This window comes from Phyllostomus discolor, chromosome 8 (assembly GCF_004126475.2).
Source record: "Phyllostomus discolor isolate MPI-MPIP mPhyDis1 chromosome 8, mPhyDis1.pri.v3, whole genome shotgun sequence".
In the NCBI taxonomy this organism is placed as follows: domain Eukaryota; kingdom Metazoa; phylum Chordata; class Mammalia; order Chiroptera; family Phyllostomidae; genus Phyllostomus; species Phyllostomus discolor.
The window spans coordinates 87,141,084-87,163,056 of NC_040910.2; the positions used below are offsets into that span (position 1 = coordinate 87,141,084).

At 50.1% G+C, this 21,973-nt stretch overlaps 2 protein-coding genes across 5 annotated transcripts in view; one reads left to right on the forward strand and one right to left on the reverse strand.

Moving 5' to 3' along the window:
• The window catches only part of WIPI1 (WD repeat domain, phosphoinositide interacting 1), a 31,483-nt gene extending 19,728 nt beyond the window's left edge, over positions 1 to 11,755 (forward strand). The window contains exons 6-13 of the mRNA XM_028520642.2: positions 649 to 741; positions 1,372 to 1,442; positions 2,075 to 2,182; positions 6,202 to 6,366; positions 7,117 to 7,224; positions 7,868 to 7,986; positions 8,369 to 8,469; positions 11,217 to 11,755. Coding sequence (XP_028376443.1) covers positions 649 to 741; positions 1,372 to 1,442; positions 2,075 to 2,182; positions 6,202 to 6,366; positions 7,117 to 7,224; positions 7,868 to 7,986; positions 8,369 to 8,469; positions 11,217 to 11,264 — 813 coding nt within the window. The 3' untranslated portion in view covers positions 11,265 to 11,755. The remainder of the gene's footprint in view (positions 1 to 648; positions 742 to 1,371; positions 1,443 to 2,074; positions 2,183 to 6,201; positions 6,367 to 7,116; positions 7,225 to 7,867; positions 7,987 to 8,368; positions 8,470 to 11,216) is intronic.
• The window catches only part of ARSG (arylsulfatase G), a 100,803-nt gene continuing 87,639 nt past the window's right edge, over positions 8,810 to 21,973 (reverse strand). For all 4 annotated transcript variants that reach the window (XM_028521412.2, XM_036033451.1, XM_036033452.1 and 1 more), the window contains 2 exons: positions 21,053 to 21,143; positions 8,810 to 12,776 (listed from right to left, as the gene is read on the reverse strand). In XM_028521412.2, coding sequence (XP_028377213.2) covers positions 12,442 to 12,776; positions 21,053 to 21,143 — 426 coding nt within the window. In that variant the 3' untranslated portion in view covers positions 8,810 to 12,441. The remainder of the gene's footprint in view (positions 12,777 to 21,052; positions 21,144 to 21,973) is intronic.

Below are 21,973 nucleotides of genomic sequence, written 5' to 3' on the forward strand. Positions count from 1 at the left end.
GGTTCTGTGGCCAGTGGCAGGTGATGAGCGGGCACTGTCGCAGTGGGGTGAGGTGCAGGGGTGGAGGCAACACTGGGGGAGTTTGTTCTGGCTACAGCACTGGGTGTGGAGGAGAAGGTACTGACATTTGCCCCCATGCCATCAGTCAACATAGCCAGGAGGCGGCGTGCCAGGCCAAGGCAGACATCTGCAGCGTCATGGAAACCGTGTGCCAGCTGGAGGCCCGCCGTCGGCTTGAAGGTGTCACGCCCGCAGTGTGGCACAATCTGTGACAGTGTGCGGCTCTTTCACGTGTCCTGCCCGCTGTGCCCCAAGCTTCACAGGGAGCGGCAGGCTCGCCGTGGGCAGCCCCCTGAAGATGCACCCACGGAGGGCCTGCGGCTGCGATGTCACTCCGCAGCAGGCACTGCTGCCTGTCCGTCTTCCGGAAGGCAGGAAGAGAGATGGAAATGGAGTGGCCCTGGAAGCAGAGTCTGGACACACCGGGAAATGATCGACAGTGTATATGTAAACGTTCTGCTGGAAAGAGAGACAGGGAATCCAGCAAGTGAGGGAGAGCGTCTCAGAAGAAAAGAGGAAGGAGAGGGATGTGCACCTCATCTTCCCTCTTTCCCAGCATCAATATGCATTTTTTCTTTTCACTGACAGAAAACGGTCGGCACTGTCGCTGCCCACGAGGGGACGCTGGCTGCCATCACCTTCAACGCCTCGGGCTCCAAACTGGCCAGCGCTTCTGAAAAGGTGAGTGCACTGGCGTCCTCGAGGGCCCCCCTGCTGGGGGTTTGCTGGACGGCGAGCTGATGAAACTCACCTGCTGACAGGACGACTGACTGGTTCTGGGCCCGCTCGGAATTCATTTCCGAAGAAGAATCTCTGGCATGCTGTGGTATATCGACGCATCTATTAACCCAACAGTCCAAAGGCCTGTGCTGTGCAAGACGCGAGATAAAAACTTGGCGTCTGTTGAGAAGTGTGCGTGCCCATCGTCGCAGACACACGTAGATGCGATGCTGCCTTTCATCAACGTGGTGTAAACAAAGTGCTAGAATAATCTGGGAATGGGATCAAGGTGAATTTTCAAATGCCATGGAAAACAGGTCTATTGCAACAGGCAGAGATGGACTCTTCTAGAAAGCCAGAGCCACTTGAGCACACACACGCAGAGCCTTGGGCCGGGTGGGAGGGAGAAGGGAGGCAGACGCCAACCGAGAGTTGCTTGCAGGGCACAGACACAAAAAAGCCTCCATGCCCAACATGCGCTTCCTCTTCGGAGATGGATGTTCAGAGCCAACGAAACAAGTTCCTTTCTGAAGGGACCTGTCTGTGTGAAGCCATTAATGGTATGAAACGTCCCCCTGCTTTCTCTTCCAGGGCACGGTCATCCGGGTGTTCTCTGTACCTGAGGGGCAAAAGCTCTATGAGTTTCGGAGAGGAATGAAAAGGTGTGTGTTCACTGTAAAACCCAGTTTAAAGTACCCACAGAGGTTCTGCAGTGGACGGCTGGCAGCCATCTAGGGAGAGGCAGGAGGGCAGCTCTGCGCCCCCCTCTCTGAGCCCCAGAGCGGGTAGAGCTATACTTTCTCAGGTAACTTTCTAGAGGCCCGCACACTGCTTGGTACACCTGAGAGTAGAGATGCCATTTTAACATAGTTCTACCACGAGAGTCCTTTTTTTTTTTTTTTTTTGACGTGGATGGGTGGCCAGCAGAGGAGGAATGTGAGAACAAGGGAATCACAATGCAAAAGTAATTCCTGGTCCCCCCTGCAGAAATGAGAGTGTGGTGGTCTGGGATGCTTTTGGCTGCAACATTTGCAGCTAATCGGTGCACAGAGCAGCTGGAAAACTTCCAAGGTGACAGGAGGGAGCAATGCCTGGTTTCTTCTTGCCTGAGACCGTGACCCTTTATGAATCTTTTCAACATTAACTTCTAAGGAAGAACACAATGTTGAAGAGGTTCTGGGATTCTCAGACTCTTCAGGGTACATGTAGCTGTCTTGTAAAGCAGGTTTTGGAACTCTCAGGCCAGAGCCCTCGTTTGTTCCGGCTCACTGGTGCACGCGTTGCTGTTTCCTAGGTACGTGACAATCAGCTCCCTGGCTTTCAGTATGGACTCACAGTTCCTCTGTGCCTCCAGCAACACCGAGACCGTGCACATCTTCAAGCTGGAACACCTCACCAATAGGTAAGTATGGCGCCAGATATAAAGTACCCATTCGACTACAGGAGTTGGGCCCTGATTACTCTGCTCTAGGGGCCACTGCTGGCACAGTGATTTCTTCTCCTCCTGAATGCCAGACCTTGTCTTTCCTGGTTGGGGTTTCACCAGAGTGCCGAGTGCATGCTGGCCGAGCCTTGCTGGAGAAACGCATGGAGGCCCTAAGTCTAGGGACACTCAGCTGGGGGCAGGTAACTTAATCTTTCTGGACTTCCATACAGACCAATCATAAACCTGTCTTCGGCTTGTTGGGAGGATTAAATGAGTTCCTTGACCGCGTGTGTTGAGTGTAGTGCCTGCATGTAGTAGGCACTGATAAGTATCAGCCAGTGTAGCTGTAAATGTAGGAATACAGTCATCGCCACTACCCAACCACAGAGCGCTGGCAGACTCGCTCAGTGCCCATGAGCGTGGCTGTGGCAGGAGACGGGCAGGCCGGCAGTACAAAGCCTGTGTTCAGAGTGCAGGCGGGGCCGTGCATATTCATTTCCTATTGTTGCTCTAACAAATTAGCACAGACTTAATGGCTTAAAACAGCAAACACGCATTATCTCACAGTTCTGTAGGTCAGTGGGCCAGGACAGCTGGATGCTCCTCCGCTCAGGGTCTCACGCGGCAGAAATGCCGGCGTTGGCCAGCTGCGTCCGCATCTGGAGCTTGAAGTCGTCTTCCAGCTCACGCACGTGGATTCCCTCTCGTGCTTTGGATTTCTCCGATTTTCCCTTCTGCCGTCCTTCTTTGCCTGCAGTCAGGGAGAGCTCTCTGCTTTTAGGGGCTCAGTGATTATATCAGTCCCACCCGGATAATCTCCCCACCTACAAACAGCTGGGCCTTACAATAGCAGTCACTGCTGGCTGTTGTCTCCTCACCGTTGTGTTCCAGGGACCGGGGCGTGGAATCTTGGGCGCTTCTGAGAAATTCTGCCTGCTGCGATGTGTGAGCATGAATTTATCGTGCTAAGTACGTGCTACACGAGTGCCTGTGTCTTCTCCTGAAGACATTTTACACTCAAAAGCCGTAAAGGCGTGACAAAGTCCCCTCCCACCCAGCCATCCTCTGTGGCTGTGTCACCTTGCCCAGCCCTCCTCACAAGGTCAAGATCCCACCTCTAGCAGCACAGCAGATGGCTCACACCTTCCTCAGGGACTTCAGACACCTCGTGTCTCCTGACACTTCTCTTTAGCATCATTATAGGAAATTGAAACGTGAAGTGTTGGTGATTAGCTCAGACCCACTCAGAAAGCAGGTGGTGGGGCCAGCGATAATGATGCTCGTGCGCTAAGAGCATCTCACAGTTTCCAGAGCATTCACACACACTGCCTCCCTTGGTTCCCACAGTGTTCCTAGAAGGCAGGCAAGGGAGCAGTCTGATAACCGAGGAAACAGGTTCGGAGAAGTTGAATGTCTTGCTCAAAGCCAGCCTGTCTCCAAATCTGGGGTCCACGTGTGAGCACCACATTTCACATCCCCGCCAGGCTTCCGGCGCTTCTCCGGGGTGCAAACCCCCACACGTCTCAGATAAATGTCCCAAGTGCATCATCCTGTGCTGGGTTTCACAATGGTCCCGAGAGAGACCCGTCTTCTGAGACTGAAATTCTCCTCACCACGTGGTAGAACTTTCACGAGAAATACACTGTCCCTGTAACAAGTGGGACACCGTCCCTGGCCTCTGGTTTGCATATTCGTGTGGGCCTTTGTGGCTCCAGCCAAGGGCACCAGCAAGCAAGCCACAGCGCTGTGGGTTTTTCAGTCCTGGCTCCCACTTCCGTCTGCAGGCTGGTGTCGCCCCCTGCTCTGGAAACCGTGTCCCCCACTGGCGTTTGGAACACTGGGGGCTGCTCCTTCTCACCCCTCAGACTGCCTGTGGCCTTGTGAATGTCCATCTGTTTATGTGCCTCCCAAAGCCCACTGTTTGCCCTGTAGTTCCTACTCTGCATATTTGTCACAAAAATTGCATCTATATTCTAGACTTCTGTCACTTTCTAACATTCAAGCCCCGTTCTCCTCTGGCGGTGTGTGTGTGATTCACTGCCCGTTGTAGCAGGCTGGAGCGCTGGGGTGCATAGAAACAGTTAAGGCCCCCGCCAGTCCCAAGGGCTTGCGAATGAGTGACCCAGCCGCTGCTTTGGTCACGTCTTTATCTGAGGTCGTTATTGGTGCTTAAGACGGGAAGTTGCCATTGGAACTCGGCTCCCTCTCCAGGCTCTCCTGTTTCTACCGGTGATCTCAGGTCACCAGGAACAAAGCCCTCCCGTGGTCCCCGACTCCCCCCTCAGCCGCCATGATGCGTTAACACACCCTGCGTGCATGGCTCACAAACGCCCCCAGCCACTGCCCTCATCCGCACCTTTAACGTTTCTTGTCTGGGCCAGTTCGTGACTCTTCTCTTCAGCTCCTTCCAGGCTCCTCTGACCAGTCCCTCCCATCTCTTCTCAAAGGACTGATCTTCCCAACGTGCTCCTGGGCACATGACCCCTCCCCTCAGATACCTTCATTCCCCTTTGCCTCTGGGAACAGAGTCCCAGCTCCTCCAGCTGGCACTCAAGGCTTTTCCTTGGTGCTCCTTACCTGCTGTCGCAGCCTGGCTGTGACTCCCAGGTGTACTGCTCTGCACCCACATCTGAGATGCCCTCCCCTGGCCCCCACCCCACCACACCCCATCCTGGGGCTCTGAGTCAGACCTGCCCTCCCAGCCCAGCCCAGAGGCCCCCACTGCCAGAAGCTCTTCGGTCGCATCAGCCTCAAAGATGCCATCTTATAAAAAGCATTTGCCATGTGCCAGGCGCTGTGTGAGGCAGGCCTGTGCATATGCTACCTGGTTAGTCGTCACGGCTAGGTGGCCGTGGCCATCCCTGTTCTGCAAATGAGGAAAGTGGGAACCGAGAGGTGCAGGAACTTTATCTGCCTCTCTCCCCTCTGTGGTCCTGGAGTAGCTACCACCTGTGCCTTTATGTGATGTTAATTGTTCGTGCTTTCTTCTTCTTTTTTTCCCCTGCACCGTGAACGTAGGGCCTGGGTATTATACCTCTTTGTGCGCCCCCACCCTGAGCACAGAGCTCCAGAGAGAGCAGTACAGGGATGTTCTGTGATGTGTAACAGCATCCTCGTAGGATGATAGCGGTATGCCTAGGAGGGCCCTTCACTCTCGCATGAGAACGTGGAGGCCAGGAGGTCTGTCCAAAAACCATCCAGCCAGAGGCGACAGGGTGAGAAATAAACCGCAGAGCTTCAGAGCCGCGCTGCATGTGCCCGCCACACCTGGTGCGCAGACAAGCGACCTCTGAGCAGGCGTGGCCGCCCTGGTCCTTGGTGTGCTGCTCACCGTGCAGAGCAGAGGCAGGCGTGCGAGTCCCCATGCCTGTCCCCATCCACACGCACAGCCCTCACCAACACAGCAGTCGCCCCTTTGGCGGAGGCCCCGGGGTGAATCTCGTGACTGCAGGAGGGGCACCAGGTCCCTTCCAGTGGTCTCCACCATTAGCAGTTGCCAGGTGCCTGGTGCTTTCAGGGCTGGAATCAGACACCGCCCAAGCCTCCTGCCCGGAGGTTTGCTTCCCACTCAGTCTGGCTCGGAGGCCTTCACACCGAGATCTGGCTGTTCTTCCCTGAAAACCGGAAAGGCTTGAGCTTCCTTTATAGAGTCCAGAGAGCGATGCCATCTCATTCTCCACCCTGACCCCCTTTTAGGAGTCTAGAAACCAGACTGATCATCAGATACCGCTTGGTTAATGTAGGAAAGCAGTCACACCAGGAACTCCTTAAAAGCCTCACGATGGCTCCCCTAAAGTACACACAGGCCCTTGCTGCCCTGCTGGCACTGCCGGAACAGTGCGTCCCGAGCTGTGCTGGGTGGGCAGAACATCACGCGGAGGCAGTTCCTTCCTCCCGTGCCGAGTGCCGCTCGGGGCCTCTGGGCGTGCGGATCGCGGGGTGGGTGCTGGTGCCCACGGCTCTGCCTCAGCCTCGCCTGTGCATTGCTCCCCCAGTCGACCCGAAGAGCCTTCGACCTGGAGTGGCTACATGGGGAAGATGTTCATGGCCGCTTCCAACTACCTCCCTGCCCAGGTGTCCGACATGATGAATCAGGACAGGGCGTTTGCCACCGGGCGTTTGAGTTTCTCTGGACAGAGGAACATCTGCACCCTCTCAACGTACGTACGGCGCCACCCACTCCCAACGCTGTTGTTCCTAATTTATTTGCCCAAAGCACAAGCTCCCCAAACGCATGCCTAGAAAAAAGGAAAGAAGAGGAGACGGCCAAGAGGGAGAGGGAGCAAAACCAAAACCCCACAGACTCCCGTCGGCCGCTGCTCCTGTCTGGTGACGCCTCTCGGGCGGGAGGGGCAGCTGGACACTGGCGTGGGGATTTTCAGCTTCAGGTGACGATGACAGTGTCTTGAGAACAATTCTGGTTTTACATCCTTATGTAAAAAGGCGCTCATTCCCATGCCTGTGTTCAGACACCTGTGGGGTTGGCAGATGTTTTAGCTAAGAAGTGAGAGGAGTGAAAACATTTTAAAAACGTGATAACATTAGCCAGCAAAGGTGGCGAGCCAAATTTCCCACTTCTCCCCGTTCTGCCACCATCGAAGGCAGAGGTGAGACAGACACAACGTCCTGTTCAGGTGAGCTAATGTTTTTGTCCGCAGGAGCTTTTCAGGGAGTGATTGTGTGGACACACACCATTTTGCCTCTTCAAAGACGAGAATTAATCCTCAAGGTAGATCACTAGGTCGGAATGCAAAGAAAGAGCCAGAAGCCCAGAATCTGGGGTCAGTGGGCTGAGGGTCTGCTGGTGGCAGAAGCTGGTGACGGTCAGGGTGAGCGAGGCTTTGTCATTTGGAGCTGATCTGTGACCCGTCCTTGTTGTAATCACAGCGCCTGTTTCCCTTGGCTCGTAGGATCCAGAAACTGCCGAGGCTGTTAGTTGCGTCATCTGATGGACACCTTTATATCTACAACCTGGACCCTCAGGACGGAGGAGAGTGTGTCTTAATGAAGACTCACAGGTGAAGTGACTGGTTTCAACAAGACAGCCTTTCAAGAGCTGGGTGTGTAGAGCTGTCACCTGGCCGAGCACGATGACGCGCTTCGGTGCTCTCACTGTCCTCCTTGAACCGCGACCCTGGTGGCGAGCCTCCAGCGGGCCCCTGCTCTGGGTCAGGCTCATTGTCAGGCGTCCTCAGCATGCTGTGCGCTCCTGGGAAAGTGCCAGGATGAGCCACCACCAAACAAAAAGTCCTCCTCGGCCTTTCCTCCTCATAGCGGGCGCTCAGAAACATTTACCGAGTTAAATTGAAAAGTTCTCTTCCCTGCTGTGACCAAGCACTGCATGACCCCTTCCTGCTGTGCACAGGACACTGAGCTGCCACTGTCCCCTCCCCCACGGAGCATCCCTTGCCTGCCTGTGCCAGGACAAGCAGAGGGCCGGTCTCCCTTTATTAAATACATGGAAAGGGGGTGCCTGTGAAGGTGCATGGCGGACCCTGGCGATCTCAGGTCGCTGCAGTTCACAGGGCCCCAGCAGGGCACCGAGAGGTCTATCCTGCAAACCCAAGTGGCCAGGTGTGAGCTCCCTAGTGCCTTTCCCCCTGGAGGCGTCCTGGATATGTGATGATCTTTTTTCTTTTCTCTCTTAAATGCTGCAATTAGGTTGCTTGGCTCAGGAACGACAGAAGAGAATAAAGAAAATGACCTCAGACCTCCATTACCTCAGTCTTATGCAGCAACTGTAGCCATACCAAGCACATCTTCCGCCTCCACGGTGCCAGGTGAGCAGACGTGGAAACACGAGTCTAATGGTGACCTCTCCTCCGCTTCACTGTTACCCGGGGATGCAGAGGTCACGGGAAGAGCCTGCAAACTCAGGTCCCTAAACCTGGCAGGCGTGGTGGCACATGCCCCTTTCCCTAACAAGGTGAGAACCGGCAAACTGATGGGAAGTTTTAGGCGCCTAGGTGGAAGGAGGGTGCGCCCAGCCCACCTGTCTCTCAGAGGCCGAGAGACCATCGATGGTGGGGACTCTGACTGTCCTGAAAGGCGAAAGTGGCCTCCATGGTTTCCCGGGACTCTCCCTTTTCTGAGGCCCTGCCCCGGCATCTTGGCACAGGAAGAGACCTGTGGCTTCTCTCACGTCTCATTCTTGGTTTCCAGGTTACTCTGAGGACGGCGGGGCACTCCGAGGAGAGGTTATTCCTGAACACGAGTTTGCGACGGGACCAGTGTGTCTTGACGATGAGAATGAGTTTCCCCCTGTGAGCATTAGGAATCCTTAAAAGAGCGGCTCAGTCTAGAGGCTTCGAGGGAGCCCTCCACCTCGTGCGTGGGGCGGAGGCCCTCTCCCTGTTCGCTAATCTAGAACAACTAATCCTCCTCTGCACTGCTCAGAAAGCCATAGAGTGTGGGCTGTGCTGTGCGCTGCCGATTCTACAGACTAGCCATCAGGGTGCGCCCAACACAACAGCGTTGGAGTAACTGAATACTAATCCAGGGGGTCTCCGTGGCCTCGCTTGCTACCTTTTGGGGCCTCGAATCCCTGACTTTGCTTCTTTAGCACTATCTCAGCTGCTCCTAAGGCAGGAACTTTTGCCTGTGTTCACTCTTATTTTTGTGAGGCTCCTAAGGGTGCTTTTGCAAACTGCTTCTGTCTTTGGACTAAAGATGATAGTCTAACAGTCCTGGGCCCATGCTCTGTGGGCACGCTCCGCCCTCCAGCTCTGGCCGGGCAGACCCCAGCCTCTGCAGCAGCTGCAGGCCCCCGTTCATTGACGGCTGTGCAGAGAGCACTCCTGGGCAACACCGGCTGGGTTTCCCAGCATCCTGCTTTGGCTGTGCTGGCAGCAAAGGCCCCAGGGTTGGCTGGGCACTGGGCTTGGCTTCTTCCGGCATCCCTGTCTGAACGGAGGATTCTTTCCCTGGGTGGCTGCCACGGCCTCCTTAGCTTCTGATTCTTCCAGCTTCCATGTAGGGCACCATGTGGATGCCCTGGTGAGCATCAGTTAGAGAACACCCCAGAGGGTCTACCGGAAGTCACGCAGAGACAGAAGCAGTGTTCGGGCTGGGACTTGGAGAGCCACCTGAGTGACCCTCCCGGAGGCAGAGGCCTAGCCATGTGGGCTCTGCTTCAGTGCCCAGTAGGTCTTGGTGTGCCCTCTTTTCTCCTGGTCCTTCCATTGTATCCGTTGAGATTCCGTTTGCCAAAGGACGGAGTGAAGGTCTGGTCCCTTGTGCGTGAGTGGAGTCTCTTGTGGCTGTGTGGGTTCCCACGAGGAATCTCCGCTTGAGATTCACATTCTGGCCCTTAATAGGCAGATTGCCAAATGCTTTGCCAACGAGTAAAGCTTATATTTTAGGGGTGGAAAGCAGTAGTTCTTAAAAGTACTGGTTATAAATTTAAAAACATCTGTTGGCTTGCTCGCTCCCAGAGTACCAAGCTGTTTTGCCTTTGGATTCTCAGGCCCCAACTAGCCGTAAAGGGTTTTTTTCTGTCACCCACAAGTTGGTGCTTATTTACCTGAAGGTGCATCTTCCAGGGGCCAGAGTAAGTCAGATGCGGTTGGGGATAAAAGAGACTATTAGGTTCCTTTTCAGTAATGTTGGTAAAAGTCTGTGACTGCTATAAAAGGTTATTATATTCTTAACTAGAATCAGAGCAGGCCTTACAACCTCTGATATTTATAGAATCTGGGTAGTTCGGACATCGGCGTTCAGGAGATAGTCTCTTGCCAAAGAAAACCTGCATAAAATTATAGGTATGCTATGTAGTGCATTTGTGTGGAGTTTAAAAAAAAAATTGAAGATGCTTAAGACCTACCCCCACGGCCTGCTCGCCTGTGCACTGCCAGCAAGCTGTGTGCGAGCCAGCTGCCCTGTCTCCCTCGTGGACCAAAGGAGGGAAAGCTGGCTTAAACTATGGCAGGGGTTGTGTTCACATACAAGGAAGGCTGCCTGCGGTGAGATCACCGAAGCGGTCCCCTAGAACGACGGTCAGGCCCTGGCAAGTGTTGGGCAGCCTGTGTGCAGAGCCGGTGGTGTGTGTCACAGAGGCCACCAGCCCCCAGCCTGAGCTCGAGCCTGCGGGTGACAGTGAGGAGAGGGCCAGGCCCCTGACACCGACACGGTAGCAGACAGGTTTCCCCATCTCGGCGTGCAAGGTTCAGAGACGCGGGCGCTACTGGGACGTTCTCTCCTCGTGGACCGGCTCAGTCACGCCCTTCCTGGCTGTAATGCTCAACTGCAGACGCTAGGGCAGCTTCCTCTCTGCCGTTGTCCTCCTGTGCCTGGTATAGAAGTGTCTGTCCAGAATTCATGTCTCTACCTACATTCCTCAGAAATGTCCAGGATTATGAAAGAATCTCGGAGCCTCAACTTGGCTAAAGTCACTTCTGCAGACACGAGTGTGGGCTGACCTGGGTAATCTCCTGAGGGGCTCCAGGGAGCTTTACCTTAAGGGCATGGGTCATCACTAGTGGTCTTTTAAAAAAAATACTGACCCTTCCTTGGATATGGTCTCTCTGACCTCCTTGGGATTTACTTTGCTCCGACGGCAATGAAAGAAAAGAGAACTGATTGTTTCTGGTACCTTAGGAAGATGCAGAGTTCAGGAGGGTGGGCGACCTTTGTTCCAGTGACAAACCAACTACGACAAGTGGGCGCACCTTCTGACACGAGCCTTACTCTAGTGAGCAAGAGTAGGGGGACCAGGACCGGGGCAGTTACTGACTTTTTAATAGTGATTTAGTGATCTGTGTTTACAAGATGAGCCTTTTAGAGAAATCCACACATACATATAAATACACACACAAATATTTTATATATATAGTCAGTGTCTCCTGAACCTGGGCCAGACTCGCCTGCACCTAAATAGGACGGGTGAGTTTTCCGTGGCGGAGGTGCGCAGCCTCCCCGCCAGCCCCGCACGGGCACAGATCTGTTCGTGATGCAGCCTGCCTAACAGCCTCTTCCTGGAGAGAGTAAGGCCATTCTGTTTTGATTTCGGTAGATAATCTTGTGCCGTGGAAGTCAGAAGGGCAAAACGAAGCAGTCATGATGAGAAGCACACCTCAGAAATCAGGACACCCCCTATGAGGTGGTCTTGGAGAAAACAAGGAAGGTGGAAGAATGGAGTGCGATTGTGGGCGCGGAATGGGGGGCAGGAATCCCAGGCGCCGCCCACGTAAGCCCCAGGACGTGGCTCACTGCTCAGCAAGCCCTCCTCCTCAGCCCTGGCTGCCAGTGGGTACGGGAGACACGGTATACACGTCCTGCTATTTAAAATATATTACAGCCCTTATGTCAATACTAACTAACCATATTGGTCTATATGGAATTTTATATTAAAAAGGGGCATCCTTTTTAAATGTATGCTGTGTAAAAATGTACTTATAGGAAAGTGTCTTCGAACTGTATTTCTTGTATATTACATACACAGAGGGAGAAACTATTTTAGCCAAGCAAAGTATTGTTTGCAGTGATTGGGATAAATCACTTACTACCTTTGAGTCCCATTTAGGACACTAATAATAAAATCATGGCAATGCAGTTTTGAGGCTCTCAAAATGTACTTCTTTGTGGTTTTAGGAAGCAGGAAGAACTCCTAAGGCCTTTAAAATACAGCCATCTGACCTTTAAAAGGGGGTGGGGGCACTGGGGAGAGCCATGGACTTATCTGCTTGGAGCCCTGGACACACCTGAGTTTGTCTAGGCAGCATCCACGCTGCTTGAGCACCCCCCACCCCGGGGTGTCCTAGACACGGAGGACCTCAGGCCCCAGCCCAGACCCACCAAGTCAGAACACGTCCTGTCACAAGCTCCCCAGCAGTCTGTGTGCACATGCAAGATGGAAAAGCGCTGCTCTAGGGGCCAGGTGGAACAAATCTCTACTAAAATGACCAGTGAAACCAGATGCATTTAAAAAAAAAAAGACTAAACCATATTGAGTGCCTGCCTCAAAGGTCAGGTAATAGGCCAGACATTTTCATGTATCGCCTGGTGGATTCCTCGAAATCAGCTGGCAAGTTAGGTTAAGTAAGGGCCCGAGTCCAAAAGCTGGGGCTTGACCCTGGTCTGACTCGAGCCCGTGTGCTTCCCATCACAGCTCTTCCCGGTTGTTCTCTCAGGCCTTCAGCGCAGCAGGGACAGTGGGGCATGCAAAGTGGTGGCTTCCAAGCAAAACTCTGAGACTCATTTTTAAAATGCAAGTAACTGTAAAGAGGGTAAGACCAAAGTTAGGGTGTGAACTTGCCCGTCTCGCTCCTGACATTTCTGCTCAAGGGAACGTGGGTCGGGGAGGCGGTTCCGCAGCGGCAGGCAACGTGGTGGGGATTACAGCAGGGAGTTGCCGAAGGGTCCTGCGTGTAGTCCGCTTTGGAGATGTGGTCATCGGCAACGTCGTGAAGGACGTCTGCGAGAACCTCTCTGACCCTGGGCAGCACGCTCTGGTATTCGGCGCTGCCTGTTTCCAGAGGCACGGCCTCTGCACCGTCATCTTCCAGATTAAAAATAAGTGGAGGCTCGTGATGCTGCTCGGGCCCCACACTCCCATCACAGGCTTTGGCTCCACCTGGAAGGAGGGCAACAACGGACCCCTGGTCAAACCCAGCACCAGCCACGCGCTGTGGGAGGGAGACCCTCGATGAGCTGTGCGTGAGCTCACATACACCAGCACCTGGCTGTCCCGATGACTGCACTCCCTGTCACAGAAACCACCCTGAGAATCTAAGTGCCCATTCCACGATGCTCCTGTTGTCCAGAGTCACGCGGAACTTCCCCTTGGACTTGCCTTCAGAGCCAGCAGAACATTCATTCAAGTATCTTTCATCTCTGCCCTTGCAGAGTAAATGTGTTTGTTTTTTCAATTGATTTCTTGGGTAGCAAATATATTCGATTTGGTGCACTAAGGCAGGCAGACAAGGCAGCTAATTTCACTTTGGGCTGCAGTTGAGATGCTCGCGTGAATTAGAGCCTGGCTGTGAAGGCAGCCCCAAAGGGGAGTGGCAGAGGCTTGGAGTGGGGGCAGCATCCTCCGTTTTTAATGATTCGGGTGACTTTCCTTCGTGGTGTGTTTGGCTTCTCCACGCAAAGGAGTAGTTAAGGCATCTGACAAAAATGAATATAATACGATCGAATCTGCAAAGGACAGCCCTTGGAAACAGGAGCGCCTAAAGACCTCCTCTAGCTCCTGTGGACTCTAGCTCCTCAGCAGCCAAACACAAATAAGTTAGAAACTTAAATGCAGTTGCTCAGGGGAAGCAGGGCATTTTCTGGCACTGAGGTGGAACAGGACTTTTTCCACTGGCCCCGCATGCATTCTCATGAGAGCACAGCTGTGTGAATAGTGTGGCCCAGCGATGACTCCTTCCCATGCCCTTTAACAACAGGATGACAGCACAACATCAGACGCAGTTCAGTAAAAGCACATCCACGGGGGCCAGGGCTGAGCTCCCGAGGACGCAGCTTTCCTTCTGGTCCAGTCTACACTGGGGCAGAATTTGAAATGTTGGGTGACAAGAATGGGGAGATCGCATGCCCTTTCCGACCAGTGCACCATGGTTTTCCTCCTGTGACCGAGATTCAGGTTGTTCAGCAGGGCAGGAAAATTTATTGCCTGGTTGGGGGTCAAGTTTAGCTTTTCTTCACTGACAATACAGAGCTGTCACGTGAGGTTTGGCAGTCAGTCAAGCGAACATTGGGACTGACTCCTCATAAAAATCAAAGACTTCCAATTAAGGGAATAGTAGGGGTGGCTTGCACACAACTAATACCCCTATCGATAACAATTATGCATTCTGGGCAACGTATTAAAAAAATTGAAGGCACTGGAAAATAACCACCACAGGCAGAAACTGAAAGGGATTCAGTCCTTGAAGGGAAGGAGCCATGCTGGGTTGGGTCTGTGTTCAAGTGTTCTCCCCTGACAAGGAGCCCCTGCCGCCCGCTCTGCCCACCCCAGTCTGTGAGCGCACAGAGCAGCTACGCCCCAGGAGGAAGCTGTGGTCTTCGTGACTTGAGGTGTCAGGGCTGCCACAACAGATGAAAACTGGTGAGTGAAATCCTAGCTAGGAGGGAGCCAGCGAGGGGAAGCGTCCCAATCTGCAAATAAACTCCTCTAAAATCCCTGGCTGAGCCCTGAACTCGGCACGCACAGGGGAGCCGAGCTCCTGCAACAGCTGCGAGTCTGAAGAGTTCAGCAGGCATTTCCGTGCTGCCCACTGCAGGGGAGATAGAGTTGGGAGTGTGAACTCCATGAAGTTAGAAAGGCTTCGCAAACATTTCATATTCTCCACGGATGTCCCCAAAGGTTCATGCTAGGAGTAAAAACCATGTCCCAGGACGGAGGCATTCACCTAAGGTTAGGGACCAAAGCTGAAAGAGCCAGTTCTCACAAAGCATAAGGCCAAGCCTACACAAGTTCAAGGGGATCAACTACTCATTAACTGCCTGTAACAACAACAAAAAATAACACTCCTTAAATTACAGAAGTCAGAATCTCTACGATGGGTCGCCCACCATGTCCAGTGTTTTTTTTAAACTACTAAGTAGGAAACTTCCCGTTTCTAGCCCAGCGTGTAAGGAACTTAGAAGTTGTGACTCCACCCTAACAACTGAAAATTACTGAACCAACTAAAAAAGCAACTGTTCTTCTTAGACCTGTCAGAGAAGTGAGGTCACAGGGCCACCTGGCACCCCCAAAACTGCAGACACAGATGAATAAGCAGAACTACAAGACAACAGAGCAGACACCCCCGGGGACCAGTGTCCGGGGCGGGGAAACCTCAGCTGTAGCTGATGAGTTGCTGGAGACTGAGCTTGCATGGTCTGGGAGTCAAACATGCCACAGGGCCGTTATTTCTGAGATGGAAATTCTAAGAAAGATTCAAAAAGAAATGCTAGTGATCAAAAGCCCTGGGACAGAAGTAAGAATAAGAATGCCTTCAATGGCTCATCAGACTGAACACAGTTGAGAAAAGATTCTCTGAGCTTGAGAATATCTCAAAAGAAGCTTCCAAAATAGAAAAGTAAAGACAAAAAAAAAAAAAGACTGAAAAAAACCCAGAACAGAATATCCAAGAACTGTGGGACAACTACAAAAATTATAACAAATGCATAATGGAAATACCAGAAGGGGGGAAAAGAGATAAAGGAGCAAAGGAAATTTATAAAATAAGAGTTACTGAGATTTTCCCCAAATTAATGTCAGATACCAAACCTTAAATCAAGGAAGTGCAGAGAACACCAAGCAGGTTAAATGCCCATAAAAGACAATGCCAACAGAATGAGATGACGAGCCATAGACTGGAAGAAAATAGTTGTAAAAAAAAATCTGATAAAGGTCTATTAAACAAAATATACAAAGAACTCTTAAAAGTCAACAATAAGAATATTAACACGATTAAAAAGTGTGCAAAAGACCTGAATAGACATCTCTCCAAAATTGCTATACAATTAGTTAATAAGCCTATGAAAGGTCGTTCAACATCATGTCCTTACGTAACTGCCAATTTAAACAACAACGAGAGACCACCACATACCTATGAGAATGGCCAAAATTGAAAACAGTAACAACACCAAATGCTGGTGAATATGCAGAGCAATAAAACATTCACTCACTGCTAGCGGGAATCCAAAATTGTACAGTCACTTTGGAAGACAGTTTGGTGGTTTCTTACAAAACCAGATTCTTAACATATGATGTAGCAATTGTATTCCTTGGTATTTTCCCAAATGAGTCAAAAATGTATGTCCACGCGAAGATCTGTACATGGATGTTTATAGCATAATTGTCCAAACAATTCACAATGGTGAAAACTTGGAAGCAACCGCGATGTCCGTCGGTGGGTGGACGGATAAATAAGCTGCAGTGCATCCACACAATGGAATGTTATCTAGCACTAAAAACAAATGCTTCAAGCCATGAAAAGACTTGAAGAAAGCACAAATGCTGCATTAATCAGCATAGGCTGCCATAACAAAACACCATAGAAAACTACAAATCAATAGCCCCTATGGACATAGATGCTAAAAAATAAAAATTAAAAAAAAAAACCATCTCAACAAATACTAACAAACCGAATCCAGCAGAATATTAAAAAAAATTAAACACCATGCTAAGTGAGATTTATTCCTAGCATGCAAGGTTGCCTTAACATACAAAGATCAATGTAATTCAATGTATGTTGCCCTCACTGGTGTGGCTCAGTGGGTTGAGCACTGGCCTGTGAACCGAAAAAGGGTCATGGGTTCGATTTCCACTCAAGGCACATGCCTGGGTTATAGGCCAGTTCCCCAGTCAGGGGCTCGTGAGAGGCAACCGATTCATCTCTCTCTCTCTCTCTCTCTCTCGCATATTGATGTTTCTCTCCCTCTCTTTTCCCCTTCCTTCCTTTCTCTCTAAAAAATAAATAAAGTCTTTAAAATCCATTTAACAAAATCCAGCATCCTGTCATGATATAAACACTGGACAAACTAGGAATAGAAAGGAACTTCCTCAGTCTGATAAGAGATGTCTTTGGAAAACCCACAGCTAACATCACACTAACTGGTGAAGAATGACAGCCCCCCACCGAGATCAGGAATAAGATAAAAATGTCCACTCTTAGCACATAAATTCAACATTGTGCTGGAGGTTGAAGCCAGAGAAATCAGACAAAAACAAAAAGTAAAAGGCATCCAGATTGGAAAGGAAAAAGTAAAACTATCTCTATTTTTATAGATGAATCATATAAAGAAAAGTAAACAGATAAAAGTCTCCGATTAAAGAGCAGAGACTGTCAAACTGGATGAAACAAGAGTCTTCTCTATGCTTTCTACTACAGATTTGTTCTAAGTACAAAGCAGATTAGTTGAACATGAGAGGAGGAAAATAGATACATCACAGAAACAGTAAGCATAAGAAACCAGAGTGGCTACATTAGCGTCAGACAAAATATACTCAAGACACGCAGTACTAAGACAAACAGGGACATTTCATTTTTAAGGAAGACAAAATGAAAGGGAAATGTAGACAAATCGACATCCTAAATGGGTATTATAACACCCCCTCTCTCAATAACTGATAGAACTTGGCAAAAAAAAATTAGAATACAGATGATTTGAACAACTATCCCCTCCATTTAACTGACACTTAGGAAACATGATACACAGGAACTACATTATTTGCTTCACTTTCACATGGTATGTTTACCCATGTGGAGTACATACAAGGCCATGCAAGTCTCAGTAAATTTCGAAAGATTAAAACCTTTCAGGGTAATTTTCTAACCATAAAAAAGCTAAATTAGAAAGCACAAAAATAAGATAGCTAGAACGGCCCCAAAATCTGGAAATTAGGCAACACATTTCCAAACATGGGTGAAGGAGGAAATTAGGAAACACTTTCACCTAAACGATGATGAAAGCAAGCCTATCAGTACTCGAGGGGTGCAGATGAGGCCGTGTTTAAGGGAAGGGTGAGCTGTGCATGCTTCTGTTTGAATGCAAGGACATTTCAACATTAATCACCTATATGTCCACTCTAGGAAACTCAAATAAGGAGAGGAAATTAAACTCAAAATAAGTAAAGAGAGAAATAATAGAAATAAAAGCAGAAATCATGACACAGAAAACAATAAAGGAAATTAACAAAGCCAAAAGCTGGCTTGTTGAAAAGGGTTAGCTAAACAGATAGTGAGGAAATAATATGCAAGTGTATGCTACTAAATTTGACAACTCAGATGAAATGAACAGATTATTTGAAAAACACAACTTACCCAAGCTGATACAAGAAATACAAAATCTGAATAGCCTTCTATCTTTAAAGAAATTAACTTTATAACCAAGAACTTTTCCTTCAAGAAACATCCAGGTACAAATGGGTGCACAGGTAAATTTAATCAAACACGAAAGAAATACCAGTCTTACACAGACTCTTCCAGAAAACAGAGGAGAAGGGAACACTTCCCAACTTACTTTATGAGGTCAGCAAAACCCTGATACCAAACCCTGACACAAGCATTATAAGAAAAAGTATAGATAAAATCTTGCCAAATCAAACCCAGATTTATATATATATATATATATATATATATATATATATATATATATATATATATGGAGATATATATGGACATATATAAAACCACAACTAAGTGGGGTCTATGCAGGAATTCCAAGTTGACTTAACATTTAAAAAGTGGTATGATTCAAAGCATTACGAGGGTACTTACACAAGTATACACATAATAAAAACTTAACGAATTGTACCATTGAGACCTGAGCCTTTCACTGTGGATAAAGTTGGCCTTGATTACTTTTTACAACAGGGAGGAACAGTGAGATACCATAATTCTAGGCCACACAGGCTGGTTGCCTTTTTAAAGCCACTCCTAGTTCACGACCATAAAATCACAACCCCGTTACAAAAGGACACACATCTTTCTCTAATTGAACATCGTAGATGTCAACCCATCTAGCTCAGCCCAAACCGGCAGTCAGTGACCGAGGGGCAGGTTTCCAGGGGCTGCTGCCGGGAGGAGTCGCAGCCTGTCCCTGTTTCGTGCTGTTCGGTTTCATCCCATCTGCCGAGACTTCGGCCCTCCCCACCCTGACTCTCCTGGGAGTTCGATGCCTCCTCAGAACAGACGTCCCCTGGGTGTTACCATTCCTGTCTGACTGTGATCATTTCAAACAGTCCTGTGACTTCATAGTAACACTTGCGATTCCAGCACTGTGGTGCCGAGGGCTTTCTGGCAGGGTTCCTGCTCCTGAAATTAACTCAGCCTGGAGGAACCATAGCTCTTAGATAATGTCATGTCAGGACTGTGATCTAGAAACTTTCCATCTGAAAGCATAACAATTATCACACTGGTTTGCGTTTGAGGGTTTGGAGAATCAAAGGCTGTTGTGGCATTTTCAATATCCTCCAAGTTATGAACTCATAGAACTTGTTCTGTTTTTCTGCCACATTTACTTTTGGGGTCACTTCTTTACACTCAGGGAAAATAATTTTTGTTCTGTATTATATAATCCTTTGGAACGCTCTCACATGAAATAACTGAATCAAACTGGAATCCGCAGCAGGTCCCAGATTCTGATGGGGTTAGGGGTTTTGTTTGTTTCTCATTCATTAAAACAAAAAGTCGAAGTTCTTACTGGGTACAAGATACCCTGCTGTGCCCTTCGAGACAACAAAGATTAAACAGTTTACAGAGCTCCGAGTTTAGAGCGCTTACAACTAGGAGAGGAAATAAAACATGGACCTCAGTGACCGGCATGTATGTGAGAGAAGAGTGAAAATATGGATACATAGAATGGAGTCACTTTAAACAAGCTGCTCAGATTAACACTGTGAAGGCTGCGGCAGGAAGAAACAAGCCTGTTCTTGCTGTCAGTAGCCTGGGAACTGACACTTCTGGAACTTTCCGGTCCTGCATCCACGCCTGGCTATGCATCTGGACACGCATCTCAGTGCTCCAGATAGCGATCACCCCCTGAAGCGCTCACATGCATATCCACCAGACATCTGGCTGACGACTCTCTCGGGTGAATCCTAGGAATGCGGGATGGATAGTTCTCAAGAATGTACTTTTTACTCTAAGAGCTCTTAATTTTTCTTTCTTCTTTGGAACACTTCTTGGTTTTTACCTGTGTTCCCCAGATGCAAAGTTGAAGACCCCTAAACAAATCTTTATCACTTATTTCGAACAAAGCTTGCAGTCTCTTTGAGTTTGTTTGCCTTACGGCAGAATGTGATAAACATCGGATTTCTCCAGATCCTACGGAGCTGGGAAGACGAGAGAGAGAGTGTTATCATCGAGGCCAAGGAAGAGGGCCTTGCTCTCGGAGAAAGTGGAAAAGGAAAGGGACCCAGAGTGGAGGGAGCGTGACTTCAGTTGGTGCAAAGAAGCCACCGGAAGATTTTGAGAAGCATTCTAATCCAGTTATCACGTTTCTAAAGCATACAAGTACATTTAAGACCATCACCGAGTGAACCCACAAGCAGAGGCTTCTGTTGGTTTGCTAAATAGACCTCTCAACTCAATTCTCTGAAAGTCTACTGTCAAGTAAATCACACTTACAAATATCTCCAAGCTTCCATTTAATGTTCACCCAAGCTGGCATCTATAGCATAACAGTGAAATGTGTTAAGAAAGAAACAAACAAACAAACAACAAGCCAAAATGGAGTCACTTATGCTAAGCCAGATCACCAATCCAAAACTCACTAACCTAAGTGCAGTTTCAGCCTCTCTCTGGAGTGGAATTTTAAGCCAATCAATCTGGAATTCCCTGATCAATACTATTGAGATTATCTGCAGGATTAAACTGCTGCCACTTCTTTCCCCCACAAGAAGAAGACTGCCCTAAAAATAATCCTTTCTTTTCATTTGCTCACAACTCCCCTGCCGCACCCTCTGCCTATTAAAAACATTCCATTCTGCACACCACCCCTGCGGAGCACCCTTCCAGTTGCTGGACGGGCTGCTGCCCAGTCCATGAATCACTTAATAAAGCCGATTAGAGCCCCGAATTTACTCAGTTCCATTGTGTTACCAAATGAAATGTTCTTCCAGTGAAAAGGGACTGCACAAATGTGCTAAGCCAGCTCTGAGCTTGTTGGAAATTTAAGCAAACAGTGGGAAGGCCCTGTTTGCTGCATATTGTGGGTGCACAGAGCCAGTGCCGGGGCCTCGGGTGCTGGGACTTTCTGTGGGCCCAGGCTTTGGCGGGGAGCACTGTCAGAGGTGCTGAGGGCTCCCCAAAGAAGGGCCGCCCACGCTCATTCCCTCACGTCTGAGGGAGAGTCCAGATGGGGCAGGAGCGCACCTGCCCAGGCGTGCAGGCCCGCGGCTCACCAACTCACCAGTAATGAAGAAGGCCTTGTGACGCTCCAGGCGGACCGTCTGCAGGGCTCCGTACTCTCCAGCTGCCCCACTGTTGGGGTGAAACAGCACCTGAGGAAGGGTGGCAGGGCTTACTAAGAAGAAAACCATGCTAGATGCCCCTGGGAAGCATCACTTCCTTTGTCATGATCCCTTCTTCCCGCCACTCCCACTACCCTTGCTCCCCCACCCCGCCCCCCACGACTCCAGCCCTGCCCCAAACACGGACAGACGCGGGCCTGGAGTCCACCCCAGCCCATTCCTGGGAGCCTCCACGAAGTGGCCGGAGAAGGCTACTGCTCTGGTGAGACCCCTGGGCCCAGTAGCAGCCACGTGATTTGCAGGGTCCTATGCAGAGTGAGAATGAGAAGAACCAGTCACGGGCCCAGGAGACCCGGCCTGCCTGGGCTCCACCCTCCAGGTCAAGATGGGGCCTGGGAACCTGTGTGTTTCACAGATTCCCAGGGAGCCCGACGCAGGTGATCCTCACATCTCCTTGCCAAATGGCTTCTTCAGCATCCGGGCGATTTCTTAACCCTCACTTGAGTGAGGATGGCATGAGGAGGAGGCACGAGGAGAGGACCTCTGAGTGTGACTTCTCCAGGAATGGGCACCGCCTAACCTCCGAACGGGACGTCCTCTTCTCTGACTCAGTTCCTCCCCACTCACACAGAGGGGCCCCTTCCTCAGCAAGTCGCAGATGGAAGAACCCTACAGAATGGAAACACCTAATTCGGGGTTCCCAAGGGCTGGATCTGGCACAGAATAAGTGACCAGTGTCCTTGCTAGGTTGGTGGGTTTGGGCTGGGAGCGGGAGACCGCCCTGGTATGAATCATGACTGATATATACCGCTGGTAAGGCACTTATGTGATTCACAGTTTCCATGGAGCTGAAACAGAAA